Genomic DNA, 18,187 nt, shown 5'->3' with positions numbered 1-18,187 from the left:
GTAAGAAATTCATAAAGTCAATGTTCATTTTCGGGTGAACTCGATGAACTTGGGTGATTGTAATCTAGTTATTGTAACGACAGCAACAAAATATGACGAGATTTACAAATCTATCGAGTTTGATCATTTTTAACCAACATGCAAAGTGCAACACATTTTTACATTTGGTATCGCTCTGAGGGGTTCAGCAAAATTCGGCGTACTAAATAAAATAAACTCTTCACAAAACAAATTATAATATATACCTTGGTTTTTATTTATATTACCCACATGTAATATGTTTATTATAAATATAATAATTAATTAATAGTTACTAATTTTTATTTTTAATATTAGTATTATCTGTTTTTGTCTGTAATTCTGTTGCACTGTAGACGCTCCATCAAGAAAACAAATTCCTGTGTGTGAACAAACCTGGCAATAAAGCTCTTTCTGATTCTGATGTGCTGTATTCAAACAAAAAAACAAAAAACAAACTAAAAACAACCTATAAAGTTGTTTTCTTAGGGGTGCTTTCACACCTGCCTTATTTAGTTCGATTGAATCGCACTAGAGTTCGTTTTCCCTTTCGGTGCGATTCGTTTGGGCTGGCGAGAATGCAGCAATCGTACTCGAGTGCGCACCAAAAGCGGACCAAATAAGCGTATTCAATATAAGCTTATATAAGGACCCTGGAGCGGTTCGTTTGTGTTGAGAATATGATCCGTACTAAAACAGGCCCAACCGCAAAAAGCACTGCACGTTTTGGACTAATTCAGCTGCCGTAGGCCGATGCGCTATGCATTATGGGATATGGAGGAAAAATATTTGTTGACAGCGCTTTACCAACAGAGAGAGAGAGAGGGGGGAAAACATTACCTGATGGATTGTTGGTAATATTTCCGCAAGATGACCATGTCGCAGTTTAGCTCAATTAATTCACGTCTCCTCCTGAAGTGATGAGCGATGCATTAAATAAACACTGTTTTCCAGCCACGGCCGCGCTTCATTTTCGTAATGTATAGTTTGTCTAAAGCAGGAATACTATCAGTCAGCGCAGTCGTCCCTCCAGAGTAAAAGGTTTTGTCTACCTGCAGGAGTTCACTGGCATTTTCCCGCACGTGATTCTGACCAATCAATAAGCAGTTTAGGAAATATGTTCACCAACATCTGGCCAATGAGAGATGTGGATTTTGTCAGATGACTGCATTTTGGTTCGTTTCAACTGGTTCGTACCAAAGCCAGCAGTGTGGTGTGAAAACGACCCAAAGACGGCAGAAAATGCAACAATGCATCATTTATTGCGCCTGGTCCGGACCAAATGAAGCGAACTACAGATGTGAAAGCACCCTTAATAGTCTTTTTGAGATGAAGTCAGTGCCTCCAAGGGAGCTTATCGTTTGATGAATATTTGAGTGCGAAGCAATGATTCCCATTGTTTCATATTGCCCACGTTGTTGATTGAGCTCAAATCTGGGTGAAGGAATCCATCCGACCAAGGCCCAGTAGACAATGGTATACACCACTTGAGAGATCTTATGGCATGAATAATGTTGTTGAGGTGATTTGGTCCCAGTGCTAACTCACTTAACAGTTAGGTGACAAAGAAAACTCCTAAATAAACTGACTGCTTCTCCGAAAATAATAAATTGAAAGCAAGGAACATTTTGACTGTTACAAAATTGTGCATACATTTCTTTAACATTTACCCTGCAATCTTAATCTAAAATATGAGACAACCTCCTATTGGACAGCATCCGATAATGTGATGGTTTCTCTTGTGTCAGTTCTGGGAGGTGATCAGCGATGAGCATGGGATTGACCCCACCGGCTCCTACCATGGAGACAGTGACCTGCAGCTGGACCGCATCAGCGTTTACTACAACGAAGCTTCGGGTAGGCACATCACCACTATTTACATCTTCATACAAACATCTGAAGTCTTTAAGTTGTAAAGGGGATTTTCTGGTGCTCTGTTTCTTTATCAGGTGGAAAGTATGTCCCTCGTGCCATCCTTGTGGATCTAGAGCCTGGAACCATGGATTCAGTCCGCTCGGGTCCTTTTGGACAGATATTCAGACCTGACAACTTTGTTTTTGGTAAATAAACACACTATACTTTAAACCAGCAGTCACCAATCTCGGTCCTGGAGGGCCGGCGTTTCTGCAGAGTTTGGCTACAACTAGCCTCAACACACCTGCCTGGGTGTTTCAAGTATACCTAGTAAGACCTTGATTAGCTTGTTCGGGTGTGTTTGATTAGGGTTGGAGCTAAAATCTGCAGGACACCGGATCTTCAGGAACAAGTTTGGTGACCACTGCTTTAAACTGATGACATGCATTAATGTTTGTTTGGTTAGCTAGAATGCAGTGCAATTGTACAGATAAATGAAATAAGTGCAGAGATATATTCATGGTGAGGTGAAGTTATTTAACCTGAAGGTTACTTATATTTTCTTACTCTCTACATACTGTACCACATACACCTTTTGTTCTTCTGGTCAAGTTAATTGGGTCTAGTCTTGTCTTGCATGCCTAAATATTTATGTTCTGTGTACTACATGAGAAAGAAAGAAACAAATTAAGGTTTTGAACAACATAGATTTAGTAAACAATGACCAAATTTCCATTTTTAGGTTGACTATCTATTGAATATCTAGTGATTTCTAAAGATGAAAATTCAACCAAGTCCAACCACAAATCATAGACTCCCAGTGACCTTGAAAACCTTGAATAATGTTATGCATAATGTTATTATTTAAAATGTATAAACGATGATATAATTGACAGAAAAACTCATCTGGGATATATTTTATATCATATTTTATATCTTTTAGCAAAGACTAAGCTTGAGGAAAAATTTGATGAGTGCATGTATAGCCTTTTTATGGCATGTATGTATGTAGGGACGCACCGATATGGATTTTTGGACCAATATCGATAACCGATAACTTTAGATTTGGAAGCCGATAACTGATATATTAGCCGATAAAAATCTAAATATTTCGAAATGTTATCTTTTTATACAGTGAACAATAGACATTATTTAAAAAACTTCATAAAAGTTGAACAGATCTTAGAATAGCATACTCAAATTAATTTCTAAATCGCAAGGTGGTTATATAGACCTATATTCAGATAAATCAGCATAACAGAAATATATTATTTCCTTTTCTTTGCATAGCAAATTATCATACAACTGGATGTTTGCATGAAAATAATAGGTTAAATAACAAAATGAGAGGCAGGCACTTCTGTACCATGACCAACGCGATTTTACGTCAATTCGTAACTGTTTGATTTAGTGGCTAACTCGTATTAATTCGTACGATCTAATTTATACAATTTGTATGATTTGCTCATTACCCAATGACGCTTGTAGTTAGGGGTGGGGTTGGGTGCCACGCCTCCTTTTTAAAATCATATATTTTTGCACGACTGAACTCTCTAAACTGACGAAACGTAAAATACTTACGTTTCCTCATGAGATCAGGCTGACAATGACATAATCTATAAGCTTAAAGATATCGACCTACTTTCGATATCAGACCGATAACGGTAACATTAAAAATAGCATTTATCGGCCGATACCGATATGGCTGCCGATATATTGTGCATCCCTAGTTGTATTGTATAAAGTAAAAATAAGTAAAAATAAGTACAAATACTATCAGACATACTGTGAAAATTTCCTTGCTCTGTTAAACAGTATTTAAAAAAAAAAGTAAAATAGAAAGGAAATTTCAAAGGGGGCTAATAATTCTGACTTCAACTATATATATTTTTATATATATATATATATATATATATATATATATATATATATATATTGGACATTTGAATACAAAAATATTCTTTATGCAATATTCCAAAATGTTTTTAAAAATAGGTGGATGGAAACAAAGCGACTGACATCTGATTCATTAGAATGACCGTGTAGGAAAAAATGTACCTGTCATTAATCGTTACCTGAGCATTTTCAGTTCATCCTCACTAGTAAATGATCCAACCTGCTGAGATTTTAAACACTTCAAATATGCATTTCAGTTTCATCCTCACCATTTTGAATAGCATGTTCATGACTGGTTAATAGATATTGTGTCGTCCTCGTAGGCCAGAGCGGAGCTGGTAATAACTGGGCTAAAGGTCATTACACGGAGGGGGCTGAGCTGGTGGATTCAGTGATGGATGTGGTGCGCAAGGAAGCCGAGAGCTGCGACTGCCTGCAGGGTTTCCAGCTGACGCACTCTCTGGGTGGAGGAACGGGCTCTGGCATGGGAACGCTTCTCATCAGTAAGATCCGCGAGGAGTTTCCGGACCGCATCATGAACACCTTCAGTGTGGTGCCGTCTCCCAAAGTGTCCGATACGGTTGTGGAGCCCTACAACGCCACACTGTCCGTCCATCAGCTGGTGGAAAACACTGACGAAACGTATTGTATTGATAACGAGGCGCTTTATGACATCTGCTTCCGCACGCTCAAACTCACCACACCTACATACGGAGATCTCAACCATCTCGTCTCGGCCACCATGAGCGGCGTCACCACCTGTCTGAGGTTCCCCGGCCAGCTTAACGCTGATCTCCGCAAACTAGCCGTCAACATGGTGCCCTTCCCACGCCTGCACTTCTTCATGCCCGGATTTGCTCCTCTGACCAGCAGGGGGAGCCAGCAGTATCGAGTGCTCTCCGTCCCGGAGCTCACCCAGCAGATGTTTGACGCCAAAAACATGATGGCCGCTTGTGATCCACGCCATGGGCGCTACCTAACCGTGGCGGCTGTTTTCCGCGGTCGCATGTCCATGAAGGAAGTGGACGAGCAGATGCTGAACGTCCAGAATAAGAACAGCAGCTACTTTGTGGAGTGGATCCCGAATAACGTCAAGACGGCCGTCTGCGACATTCCACCTCGCGGGCTCAAAATGTCGGCGACCTTCATTGGAAACAGTACAGCCATCCAGGAGCTCTTCAAGCGAATTTCAGAGCAGTTCACGGCTATGTTTCGCCGCAAGGCCTTCTTGCATTGGTATACCGGTGAGGGAATGGATGAGATGGAGTTCACCGAGGCCGAGAGCAACATGAACGACCTGGTGTCCGAGTACCAGCAGTATCAGGACGCCACCGCCGAGGAGGGAGAGTTCGAGGAGGAGGGCGAAGAGGAGGCTGCGTGATCGCCATCGCTTACATTATTATATACACGAGTCTAGTTCTGTTAAACAGAGAAAGTCTATTTAAACTCTTGTGTGTGATTTTTTTTCTTTTAGCTCATTCCTTACTGTGTTAAAATGACTATGTATTTACTGAATAAATAAATACAACAGCAAAAATATATATACGCGTTGTGATTTTAAGAACATAGATCTTATAATTAACTGCTGGGGAAAGAACTTCCTTTCACTTAGATTTTACTATAGGCAAAGCAATGCAAGTTTATTTATATAGCACATTTCATACACAATGGTATAGAATAAAATAAACATAAAATACAAGTATAAGAAAATAAAAAAGAAGAATAAAAATGGTTAAAAATTTGTTAAATCCGGTTTTAAAGGAATGAAAAAGAAGAACCATAATACTGGGACTTAAAACATGGATTTTATATAGTATCTCCTTCAGCCACACTTTAATAACCATTTGGTTATGATATTAATACGTGTTTAAAGTTGTTTTCATGATTATATGCAAATTTAAAATGTTTGAGATGTTCAAAAATTAATTCAAAAATTTAAAGGCGGGATTTATCGTTAAAAGCTGAGCGCCCTTCAGTTGACACTTTCGTTTTAACGGTCAAGTGTCTGAGGTAAAATAGCGTAACGTGTATATATCAAACAAATAAGTAGTATACATAGATATATACACTAGATATCGCATAGGGACCCTCAGCATGCGTCAATAGCGCCGCCACATTGGTACAGTGCTCCCAGGACAAATGTCATTCAACCGCACTAGTCAAGTGTTATTACGTGAAGATGCGGGACTTTAGCTCTGTCTACAGGTGTAGTAACGAGCAAACAAAGAAAACAAAGCACAAAGGCTGAACATTTCATAGGTAATATTAAGTTTTTTTCTGTTTTTATATGTTCTGAACTTTGTGCTATACAGGTAACGTTATCGATAATAATACAGTCACTTACTGCATTCACCATACGGCAAAGCAGCTCCAACTCGCACTAAACACTCGGCTTATGCTAGTTTTGTTGAATAAAATCAGCAAACAATGCAAAAGAAATATGACAACGAGATGCTGCGCTGCCAGAAACTTGTATTATTGTTGGCTAGTGAAGGAGTCGTTCATAAAGGAGATTCATTCACAAACGAATCGCTCCCTCCGTCAGTATGAGCAGTGAAAGCAGGAGAGGAGCTGTGTTTCAGGACACGGATTATATTAAATTTAACAGGGAGGGTGAATAGTACATTTCTACACACAAACGCAAGCTTTTTGTCAGGAATCCTCGTGCGGTCACTGATCCATCAATGTAGAAAATGTAAAATTATAATTTTCGTAATTAAAAAAAAAATTACATACTAACATCCAGGAAAACTCCCGATCATAGATATATGTGTATATCTCTGGCTTTGGATGGCCACAGTCCTCCACTGTACCTTGGTCCCGCATTCATTTCACAGGAGCGCTACCCTGTAGCAAGATGGCGGCGCTATTGACGCATTCCTTCCAATAGACAACAATAGGCCAGGCGACATCTAGTGTATATATCTATAAGTAGTATATAAATGTTATATACAAAATAGTTTACAAATTGAATTTTTAAAGATTGAATTAAAGAAAGGCTGGATTTAGACTACCACCGAGGAGGAGTGTGAGAAGCTTCAGTTTTACTGTCAAAGAAAGCAAGGTAAGATGTAGGCCAAGTAATGTTTTAGAATATGTGCTATATTACTAAAGGAAACTTACATGAAAGCAAATTATTAATAGCCTACTATAAAACTGAGTTAATTTGAGACGTGTTGGACTCCAAATTGCGCCATTTATGAACTTCATCATAGGCATAGGCTAGTTTATCATTTCACTGTAATGCTGCATGAGGTTTGATGTAGCGTTCATTAAATATTCACTATAAAATACTATATTATCTTTTCATCTTGGTCAGGGGTGGCCAAACTTTTTCTTATGAAGGGCCAAAATCCAAGGTTGATTTAGAGCTGTGGGCCGAAATTAAATATAGCAAGCAAACTGTAGGAAGTTGCCATGGGTAATTTCCTAATTTATTTCCCAATATTTATAAATTAATAGCAAAAACATACTTCAATCGCATTTACTAATGCTTTATTATATACTAATATTTTACATATACTTCATACTAATTTGTTTTTGAAAATGTAGCCTACACCACCGGTCAAAAGTTTAGGGTCATTTTTTTTTTCTCATGTTTTGTTTTTAAGAAAATTATTCTGTTCATCAAGGCGGCATTTATTCAATGTAAAAGAAAATTGTGAAACTTAAATGTTTATTACAATTTTAAATAACTGCTTTCTTATAAAATAAAGTTTCAAATGAAATTACTCCTGTCATTATTGCTTTTAATAATAATAATGTAATAACAACAATAATAATTGATATTAAAGTGATGTCTTAAGGATCATGTGACCGAAGACTGGTGTAATGAAGCTGAAAATCTTTGGAATATAATATTTAATTAAATTCTAAACTACTTTTTTTTATAGTGCGATAACATTTTACAATGTGTACTGTATTTTTGATAAAAATAAATGCAGCCTTGGTGAGCAGCAGGTAAAGCTTATCTTAAAACATTTAAAAATCCCAAAACCTTTGACCGGTAGTGCATATTATTTTAACAAACTTATTACAATAAAACCATTAAAAAATCAATTTGTAAAACAATGGGGTTCAATGCCGAATATAGTCATGCTGAACCTGCCTTTCATTCATTTGCACACTGATGTCTTCTGCTTTGTTCCCTGCTCGTTGAGTGACTGTGTACTTTCTTAAAAAATTCTATCCTTTACAACCTTTAATTGAAACACTTAATTTCAGATGTTTTTTTTTTTTTTTTTTTTTTAGCTCAACAATAAAACAAGCAAACAAACAAAAGATTACATTACTATATAAATGAGAATCTCTGTTAGTCATTCTCCAAAATCATTTTCCCTCTGGCGGGCCAAATCAAATGATATTAAGGGCTTACTTAGGCCCGCGTGCCCTAGTTAGGGCATCTCAGAGTCTGATCTTTTCAGAAGAAAACATTATTAAAAATTATCTCAGTTTTTACTACAAAATTTTGTTAAAACTTTAATAAAATCATGTTCTCTGGAATATTTTATCCGTTAAATATTAAACTTTAGTCTTGATTTTCACTGTTAAAAACGTAAATGTCATGCTGCTCCACCAATGAACACTAGAGGGAACCATTTTCATAAAACAACGGGTACCAAAAACCTGAATATCGTATAATGACGATGCTATTTAAAGGAGCTGTCAGAATGGTGTGTGTTTGTGTTTTAAAAGAGACTGTGTGTCTATGTAAATAGAGGATTTGTCTGCCATACCTGTTTGCTGGCCAGTGATAGACTTAGAGAGAGAAACAACGACTCATTAAACATAATATAATCCTGTTTCCTCTTTCATATGTTTATGTTTTCATCAATCACTAGGTGAAAGGGAATGGAAATGCACGTTAAGGTCATAAAATATTATAGAAATAAAGGGTAATACATAATATATGTGATATACATTAAAAACAAATGAAGATATCTAGTTAAAAATATTAAGTCAGCATCAGTAAATGTCATGTAGGTCACACACACATACACACACACACACACACACACATACATATATATATCAGGAAGTGCCGTCTTCAGTCGTGTGCTAGTCGGCGGATTTGGCTGTTTGATGTGTGGATGTGTGTGTGCAGAAGTGTGTGTGTCGATGCATGTTGGTAAAGGATTTAATGCCTTTGGTCTGCTGATGCCCTGAAGACCCCCGGATGGGCCCCAACACACAGGTGCACCATGGGCTCCAGAATAAAGTAAGATTATCTTCAGTTTGTCTCTATATTTCTGTCTGTTTGCTCAGATTGTGGTCTCCTGCTTACTTCCTCTTCCTCACTCTGTTGTTCACGGATGTGAGACTTTCTATCATGTCACAGTTCAGTGCATTAAATCATGCAGCGACTTTTGGAAAGTGTCAAATTGCTTTCTGGTAGAGAGTTTTGGGTCAGATCTGCTTTTTTAGACCGAAGAGCAGAAGTTGATGTAAGAAGCATCACCTGTCGGGTGCGAAAATGAAGAGAGGCCTCAAAAGCCACTATATAGTGTCACTGATCACGATTTTACTATATTACATCAGGAAATGCTGCAGGATGCCCTTCATTTTACTTCATTTCTGAAGTCACTGTGTCTTTGGGTCAATTGGTGTTTTGGTGATGTTTAGTGGTTCTCATCTATTAGTTAATAGTTCTCGTTAAGTTCACACAGGTGTAAATAATTGCACACTGTCCTCTTTTGGTTCATAGTTCTCATTAGTTTAACATATGTATGGAGAATCGCATTTAACACTACCATCTATTAGTTCTTAGTTCTCTATAATTATCATGTTATCATCTATTGGTTCATAGTTCTTATCTAATGGTTTACACAGGTGTAGAGAACTGCATTAAATGCTATCATCTATTGGTTCATAGTTCTCGTTAATTTCACACAGTGTAGAGAATGACATTAAACGCTCATCTTTTGGTTCATAGTTCTCATTAGTTTCACATATGTATGGAGAATTGCATTTAACACTATCGTCTATTGGTTCATAGTTCTCTTTAGTTATCATATTATCATCTATTGGTTCACACAAGTGTAGAGAATTGCTTTAAAAGCTGTCATCTATTGGTTCATAGTTCTCGTTAGGTTCACACAGATGTTGGAATTGCATTAAACACTGTCATCTAGTTCATAGTTCTCATCTATTTTTTCACACAGTTGTAGGGAATCACATTTAACACTATTATCTATTGGTTCATAGTTGTCATCTATTGGTTCACACAAGTGTAGAGAATTGCATTAAACACTGTCATGTATTGGTTCATAGTTCTCGTTAGGTTCACACAGATGTAGGAATTGCATAAAACACTGTCATCTAGTTCATAGTTCTCATCTATTGGTTCACACAGATGTAGAGAAATACAATGAACACTGTCATCTTTTGGTTCATAGTTCTTATTAGTTTTACATATGTATGGAGAATCGCATTTAACACTATTATCAATTGGCTCATAGTTCTCATCTATTAGTTCACACAGGTGTAGAGAATTGCTATAAACACTGTCATCTATTGGTTCATAATTCTCGTTAGGTTCACAATCTATCTATTCGTTCATGGTTCTACATATATATATATATATATATATATATATATATATATATATATATAGTAACTATATCTGTTGGTTCATAGTTCTCATTAAGTTCACACAGGGATAGAGAATCGCATTAAGCTTCGGTTACACTGTACTTTTCTATCCATAGACTTCCCTTCATACGCACGCGAATTCGTCAGACTGGAAGCGCAAGATCGTGCATCAAGTTTCGCAGTTCACTGCTTTGCAAAGTTCAAGCTTGGTGAACTCTGACCTGCTGAAATCACATCACTTGACTGCATGAGACCAATCAAAGATCAAAACATGACCTCTCTGAACAGAAATTTGAAATATGGATCACTAAATATTTTTATGGAATAATTAATTATTGTTGTACAGATGCTAATTATGTATCTTCATCTGTATATCGTCTAGACCAGAGATGCCCAAAGTTGGCCTGTGGTAACCTTGTTATTGTTTATTGTTATTGTTTATTGCTATTGTTATTATACCTGTGATTTGGCCTGCCATCCCATCTGAAATGAAAAGGAGAATGATGGGGAGGTGGTTGAGGTGAATGCCTTTAACAGAGATCGCCATTTTGAATTTAACGTAACCTTTTGTTTCTTTGTTTAATTGCTAAGCTACAAACTCAAATCCATTCATTCATTCATTCATTTTCCTTTTAGCTTAATCCCTTTATTAATCTGAGGTCGCCACAGCAGAATGAACCGCCAACTTATCCAGCATATGTTTTACACAGCAGATGCCCTTCAAGCTTCAACTCATCACTGGGAAACATTTATACACACTCATACATTATGGACAACTTTAGCATACTCAATTCACCTATACTACATGTCTTTGGACTTGTGAGGGAAACCCACGCAAACACAGGGAGAACATGCAAACTCAGAAATCACACAGAAATGCCAACTGTCCCAGCTGAGACTCGAACCAGTGACCTTCTTTTTGTGAGGCGAACGTGCTATCTTAATGTAAAATATCTGTGAGCAAATCAAGGTAAAGGCAGGAGCAGCTCGACTAGTGTCTTCCGCATTGAACTCTGTTGTGTTATAAATGGGATTGTTCACGTTTTTACTGTTATAAGGTCATTATTAAATGTTATAAATTATACTGCATTAATTAATTACATTCAAAGCAACATTTTCTAGTAATTTTTAAATATTGCTGACTAAATTAGATAGTCACCAGGAGGAGGCCTCGGGGAAAACCCAGGACACTCTAGAGGGACTATGTCTCTCAGCTGGCCTGGGGATATGTCAGGATCCCCCTGGAGGAGCTGGAGGAAGTGTCTGGGGAGAGGGAAGTCTGGTGTTCTCTCTTAAGACTGCTGCCACACATCCCATTACGGAGAAATGGTGTCAGAATGTTACAGCCTGATGCTAAGCAATCAACAGCCAATCACATGACGTATATTAATATGCCTTGGACAGAAACAGAGCTCGATGTATTTAAATGAGCGTTTCAATGTTTGATGTACAAACAAAAAAAGTCAAGTTGAAAATAAGAGTCAATTTCAGTTTCATTTTTACCTTTATAGCTGAAAAAACATTCAGGAAAAAGATTTATAACAAGAGATTTTCATTAACGACAGTGTTTCCAAATTACAAGAGTGAATGCATCTTTACCTAGGGTTAAAGGCTGGGTTTATAATGACGATAGTCCAGGGTTAAGAGCATTGCAAGATAAAAAAAAACCCTTACAATAAACTTGAGCATTCTAAATCAAATCTTCTAGATGTTCTGTCTATAAATCACGTTTATCTGATTGTTCATGCCACAAAGTGTGCTGTTAGGGCCGTTGCATTTGCATGGGCCTCATTTAGACGTGGAGATGGCCGATTTTAAAAGTGGAAACCTTTCAGTCAGAAGTCTGTCGATGTGTTTCTGCTAAATTAGCCGACCACATCCTGCTCCAACTGCTGTATTTAGATACTATGATGAACAGAACATGATTCAGAGCGCTTCTTCACATGTAACTCTGTTTACGCTCCACATCTGATGTTTATCTGCGGAAGGTGTTGTTATGATGACCGATTGACTTGACTTGTTGTTGTTCACAGGAAAAACCCTGACAAAACGTTCTACTGGTTCTTTCAAGCCTCGTGTCCAATCGCCAGAGATAAAGGTGGGTACCACACACACACTGGTTTGTTTTTGGGAATTGTGTGTTTTTATGCCGTACTTTTATAACTGTATTATTTATCATCCAACCCTCAAAGGAAACTGCAACATTTTTTGTCAGGAAGATTTTTTTACTATAAAAATATATTTCTGTATGATTAATGTGCCTTTAAATGGGCACATTGGCATTATTATCAAGACAAGTTCCTTGTGTTGTATTTCCTGTGTCATACCCATGTCAAAAACAGACACACACAGGGATACACACATACACACACACTTATTTGTACACAATAAATAAACTGATATCATGACACTAACACAGGGACTCCACATGCAAACATATATACTGTACAAACACATACCAAACATACAATCTAAAATGATATCAAAAACACACACACACACAAACACACACACATATATATATATATATATATATATATATATATATATATATATATATATATATATATATATATATATAAGCCATATACTGCTACGAGTGTGATATTGCGTTTATACAACAGTTCGACAGCCTCAAACAATTCAATCAAACACAGAGAGTCTGAAAAAACATTTGCAAGAGGAACTACTTTCTTCCGCCATTCATTCACATCTGCAGCTGATGTCAGAACAGCAGAAACCGCTGCTCATTCACAAATGTCACTTTAGAGCTAGTGTTTGAATGATTCTCTAGCGTAATGCCTAAAGTGAAGACAAAACAGCTGATTTTGCTGACATTATAAGATTATAAGGCTGAACTGCATGAAATGCCATCAGTCTACTGAGATATCTCCCAGTAATTCTCTGTTACAATCGGGATAATTAACCCCAGAAAAGCCAAAGCAAAGTAAACACTAGCAGATTACTATGGTATAAATACAGCACTACAACATACAAGAGCGAGAGATCGACTTAGAATGTCACTTACCTGTTTAATAATGATTTGATCAGCTGTAGCTTGAAATCACACTGAGTTTTGTCTCTTTTATCTAATAAGGGCTTATTTTGTGGTGGAACATCAACCGTCTTTGCTGTGCCCAGTATGACAGGCTGATGGCCAGCGACTTGCTGTCTCTCAGAAATTATGAATATTTAAAACAGGCACTTTCCTTGTAAATAAACTGCATAATTTCAATCTAAACAACTACATTCTGGACAAAAAAAGCATTAAAAGTTCATTATGTTTTCCAACAGCTGCAATATTTGTCAAACTGCAATGAGTTTATTGATCTGCTGTCACTTTATGTGGGCGGAGTAATACACAAGGGGGAAGAGGCTGTATGAGTACTGTTATTGCAGAGTCAGCCAATCAGATTCGAGAACCAAACAGAACTGTTGTATATGTGTGTGTGTTTGTGTGTGTGTGTGTGTGTGTGTGTGTGTGTGTATGTACGTGTGTATATATATATATATATATATATATATATATATATATATATATATATATATATATATATATATATATATAAGCAATATCACACGAGGAGCAGTGCGATATCGCTGTATATCGGCATATGTATATACAGCCATATTGCACTGCTACGAGTGTGATATTGCGTTTATACAACAGTTTGACTGCATAATTGTGTATATAAAAACAAAATCAAACATGGAGAGTCTCAAAATCATATTGTATGAGGAACTACTTTCTTCCGCAGTCAAATCATAAGGGCGGAGTAATACACAAAGGGTAAAGAGGCTGTAGGAGTTCTGATATTGCAGAATATCGCACGGCTATCAGCCAATCAGATATATATATATATATATATATATATATATATATATATATATATATATATATATATATATAGTGCTGGGCAAAGATTAATTGCATGCAAATGTTTGTTTTGACATGAGACATGAGTGTGTATATTTATTATCTATATGTAATGCGCGCGCACACACACACACACATGCATATAAAAACAGAACTATACAAAACTTTTTTTTTGCAAAGATATTTAACTATATATTTGTTGTTTCATTTGCATACATATTTCTTATCTAAAAATAAATAAATACACACAGTACACACACACATATGTAAATATTAATATTATGTTAAATTACACTTTTAATTTGGACGTGATTAATCCCTGCACTAACACACAAACACACACTAAACTAATAACATAAACAAACACATACACGCACACACTCACACACACCATACACACTATCTAAAACTATATCATATGCACACACACACACACACACACACATATGCCTGTTCTAAGAATGTCTCTTCCTGTCACATGACTGAACCAGAAAAACGAAATGGCAGCAGGGCCAATAGAGCCTCATCAGAATGAGAAAGGCAGGGGAACTAGTTAGTTATGCAGTGATCTGCTAACAGGGTGGAGAAAGGAAACACTGCTCATGTAAAGAGAGAGGGTAAAACCGGCTCTAGAGCTGGAGTATCTGTCAGAACATCACTGGTTAGCATTGTGGAGAACTAAAACCTAACCACATCCTCTGCTTGAGAAATGATGTGACTGACCCGTGTGTGTGTGTGTGTGTGTGTGTGTGTGTGTGTGTGTTTTCTGTCTATTTGAGTAGATCCTGATGTGCTGTTTCAGTTCCCTGAAGACTTTAATGATGAGGTTAGTACTCGAGGATCACTGCAGTCCTTAATCTTTTGAAATGAATTGATTTTAATTAATGTAAATGACATGATATTTTAATATATTTATACGATTTAATTTTATATAATATTTTAATTTTATATATTTTTATTAGTATTTTAGTCAAGCCACTTCTCACTAATAATGTATCAGCTAAGTTTTAAGAAGGAATTGCATGAATAAATCAAGACCTAAATAAATAAATCCTGCTACCGTTTGTCATAATGGTAGTAGCAAAGTTATGTTAATTAACAAACTTTATAATAAATAAGATATGAAATAAATAAAAACACGGTAAAAACAGCATTATTATACTATTATTTAACATAAGTAATAAAAAATACTTTTTTCAAAAATAGTTCAGAAAATTTGTTCAAAAAACACCACAACAGATCGATTACTATTGTGGCTGTGTTACCATAGCTACTATAGAATCACTAAAACATATTGATTACTATAGTTGTTTAGTTGTTGTTACTATAGCAACTATAAAATCATCGCAACAGATCGATTTCTATAGTTGTTGTGTTACCATAGCGACTATAAAATCACCACTAAAGATCAATTATAATAGTTGTTGTGTTCCATAGCGACTATGATATCACCACAACAGATCGATTACTATAGTTGTTGTTACCATAGCGACTATAAAATCACCACAACATATCGATTACTATAGCTGTTGTTGTTACCATAGCGACTATAAAATCACCACAACAGATCGATTACTATAGTTGCTGTTACCATAGCAACTGTAGGATCACCACAACAGATCAATTACTATAGTTGCTGTGTTACCATAGCTACAATAGAATCACCACAACTGATTAATTACTATAGTCGTTGTGTTACCATAGCGATTATAGAATCACGACAACAGATTAATTACTATAGTTGCTGTATTACCATAGCAACTATATAATCACCACAGCCAATTAATAACTATAGTTACTGTGCTACTATAGCTACAATAGAATCATAACACCACAGTGGCGGATTTAGGCGGAATCTTGCCAGGGCAGCATGGAGGCACCCAGCCCCCCCTCACCTAGACCAACCCGTCACCATACCCCCATACTCATTTGTTGATGAGTGCAGATATTGAGTGTAAATGATGTCTGATGGTTTTGTGTGCAGGAGTCTCGGAAGTCGTTGCCTCGCTTCTGCTTCCCTTATGACATAGAGAGGTGAAAATCATTTATTCTTTGTTAATTATTATTCAAATTATTGCATATGGTAATGCCTGCTCAAGTGTGTTTGCCTTATGTGTCAACCCGATGCACAGGGTGAAGGACAGTGTGGCGGTGCAGCACTTCACATTCGTCCTGACGGATCTGGAAGGATGCCAGCGATTCGGTTTCTGCAGACTCACGTCTAGCTCGCAGACCTGCCTTTGTATACTGAGGTATCAGACACACACAACACACAATTATTCTCAATTAATACTGTTGATTTAACACATTAAAGGGGTCATGAAATTCCCAAAATTACCAAAATTCCCTTAATTTTTTGGCAAATAAGAGCTTATAGTGCTATAAAAACATCCTGTAAGTTGCAGAACTCGACACTTCATGGTTCCTCTAAAATCAGCTTATATCGAAGGGAGCCTGAATAAACCACAGGTTCTGGAATGTTCTACTCTATGATGTAATAGATGGATAAGCTTCGCCTCCACCAAAGATCAATGCCCACTTCTACTGTAGTTCACTACCAGTTTAGACTTGTGTATATGCAAAATTGTCAGCCAATCAGAGCAGTGGGCGTCTACCTCTGAGGTTACTATTAGCCACGCCCACTCAACTATTCTGAAGAAGCTCAAAAAGTGCGCAGAAAATAGTTATTTCTGAAAAAAATCTTAATTACAATATAAGTTGATTTCAGAGAGCAATACAAAATGTATGACCTCTTTAACTTAAATTAAATATTAAAATGTAAGTTTATATGAAAATAACCTGGAATCTGCGTGCGATTTTTAGCCCATCATAAATTCTGTTTATTTACTTGAGTAAATGTGTGTAAATTTCATATTCATTCAGTTTTTTTTATTAATTTCAGTAATATTATATTATATAGTAATTATATAGTAATGTTTTCTAATAACTGGTTTATTTTATCTTTGCTGAGATGACAGTAAATAAAAATGTTTCTAGATATTTTTCAAGACACTTCTATAAACAGTGACATTTAAAGGCTTAACTCGGTTAATTAGGTTAACTAGGCAGGTTAGGGTAATTAGGCAAGTTATTGTATAATGATGGTTTGTTCTGTAGACAGTCAGAAAAAAACTCCTTAAAGGGGCTAATAATTTTGTCCTTAAATTGGTGTTTAAAAAATTAATAACTGCTTTTATTCTAGCCAAAATAAAGTAAATAAGACTTTCTCCAGAAGAAAAAATATTATCAGACATATTGTGAAAATTTCCTTGCTCTGTTATAAATAATTTGGGAAATATTAAAAAAACTAAAATTTAAAGGGGGGCGAATAATTCTGATCTCAACTGTACATTATATGACAAACTTGCTTTATTTACCAAATAAAGCAAATCTAATTGGATTTGCATTTTAAACATTAAATAAAAGTTAAAACAATATTATTTTTTATTTTACATATCAAGGTTTTAGTGATGATACTACCAAAATAATTCCAAAATACTGTTACCAAAATTCTCAGCAGAAATTGCAAAAAACGTTCCGTCTGGCTCTACTCATATTACATTTTATACAGTGATGATTTTTGTCCTGTGTGAGTTTTTGTTTGTTTTTTTGTTTCAAATGATTTAAGCAACACCACACGAGCAGCAAATTGAGTATCACATGAGATCATGATTTCACTCAGCAGCTCAGGAAGTAATAAGTTAATATTCTGATGTATTTTAGACACAGTGTCTGTTTTTGCTCAGTTTTGTCAGCATTAACAGGATCCCCTTAACACCGTGTTCTTCAAGCTGACGTGGATTTCTTGCAGAACATGAAAATATTTTGTTGGTGATGTTGATAACCAAATAGGTTTTTAAATATAAGGTACTCTGCAAATAGTTTCATGTTCATTTTATTTATAAAACATTTTAAAAATAGCCACGAGAGTGCTTTACATTATCATAGATT

The 18,187-nt window shown here is 36.2% G+C and overlaps 2 protein-coding genes across 13 annotated transcripts in view; both read left to right on the top strand.

Annotated features, from left to right (window-relative positions):
• Window positions 1-5,307, top strand: part of zgc:65894 — a 108,390-nt gene extending 103,083 nt beyond the window's left edge. The window contains exons 2-4 of one of the 2 annotated variants that reach the window (XM_087235237.1): window positions 1,767-1,875; window positions 1,968-2,078; window positions 4,092-5,307. In XM_087235237.1, coding sequence (XP_087091363.1) covers window positions 2,018-2,078; window positions 4,092-5,149 — 1,119 coding nt within the window. In that variant the 5' untranslated portion in view covers window positions 1,767-1,875; window positions 1,968-2,017 and the 3' untranslated portion in view covers window positions 5,150-5,307. 2 annotated transcript variants of the gene reach the window in all.
• A 404-nt stretch (window positions 5,308-5,711) lies between these two features.
• Window positions 5,712-18,187, top strand: part of dennd1c (DENN domain containing 1C) — a 29,569-nt gene continuing 17,093 nt past the window's right edge. For 4 of the 11 annotated variants that reach the window (XM_087237910.1, XM_087237914.1, XM_087237909.1 and 1 more), the window contains exons 1-5: window positions 8,818-8,986; window positions 12,393-12,457; window positions 15,019-15,062; window positions 16,221-16,270; window positions 16,369-16,488. In XM_087237910.1, coding sequence (XP_087094036.1) covers window positions 8,970-8,986; window positions 12,393-12,457; window positions 15,019-15,062; window positions 16,221-16,270; window positions 16,369-16,488 — 296 coding nt within the window. In that variant the 5' untranslated portion in view covers window positions 8,818-8,969. Of the gene's footprint in view, window positions 5,818-6,703; window positions 6,833-8,609; window positions 8,638-8,817; window positions 8,987-12,392; window positions 12,458-15,018; window positions 15,063-16,220; window positions 16,271-16,368; window positions 16,489-18,187 lie in introns of those variants that run through there. The other 7 variants (XM_087237911.1, XM_087237908.1, XM_087237917.1 and 4 more) reach the window with 5 other exon arrangements.

The sequence above is a fragment of the Danio rerio genome, chromosome 1, assembly GCF_052040795.2.
Source record: "Danio rerio strain M-AB ecotype USA chromosome 1, GRCz13ab, whole genome shotgun sequence".
In the NCBI taxonomy this organism is placed as follows: Eukaryota; Metazoa; Chordata; class Actinopteri; order Cypriniformes; family Danionidae; genus Danio; species Danio rerio.
Note: the sequence above shows the minus strand (reverse complement) of the source record. Positions and strands in the feature narration are given on the sequence as shown.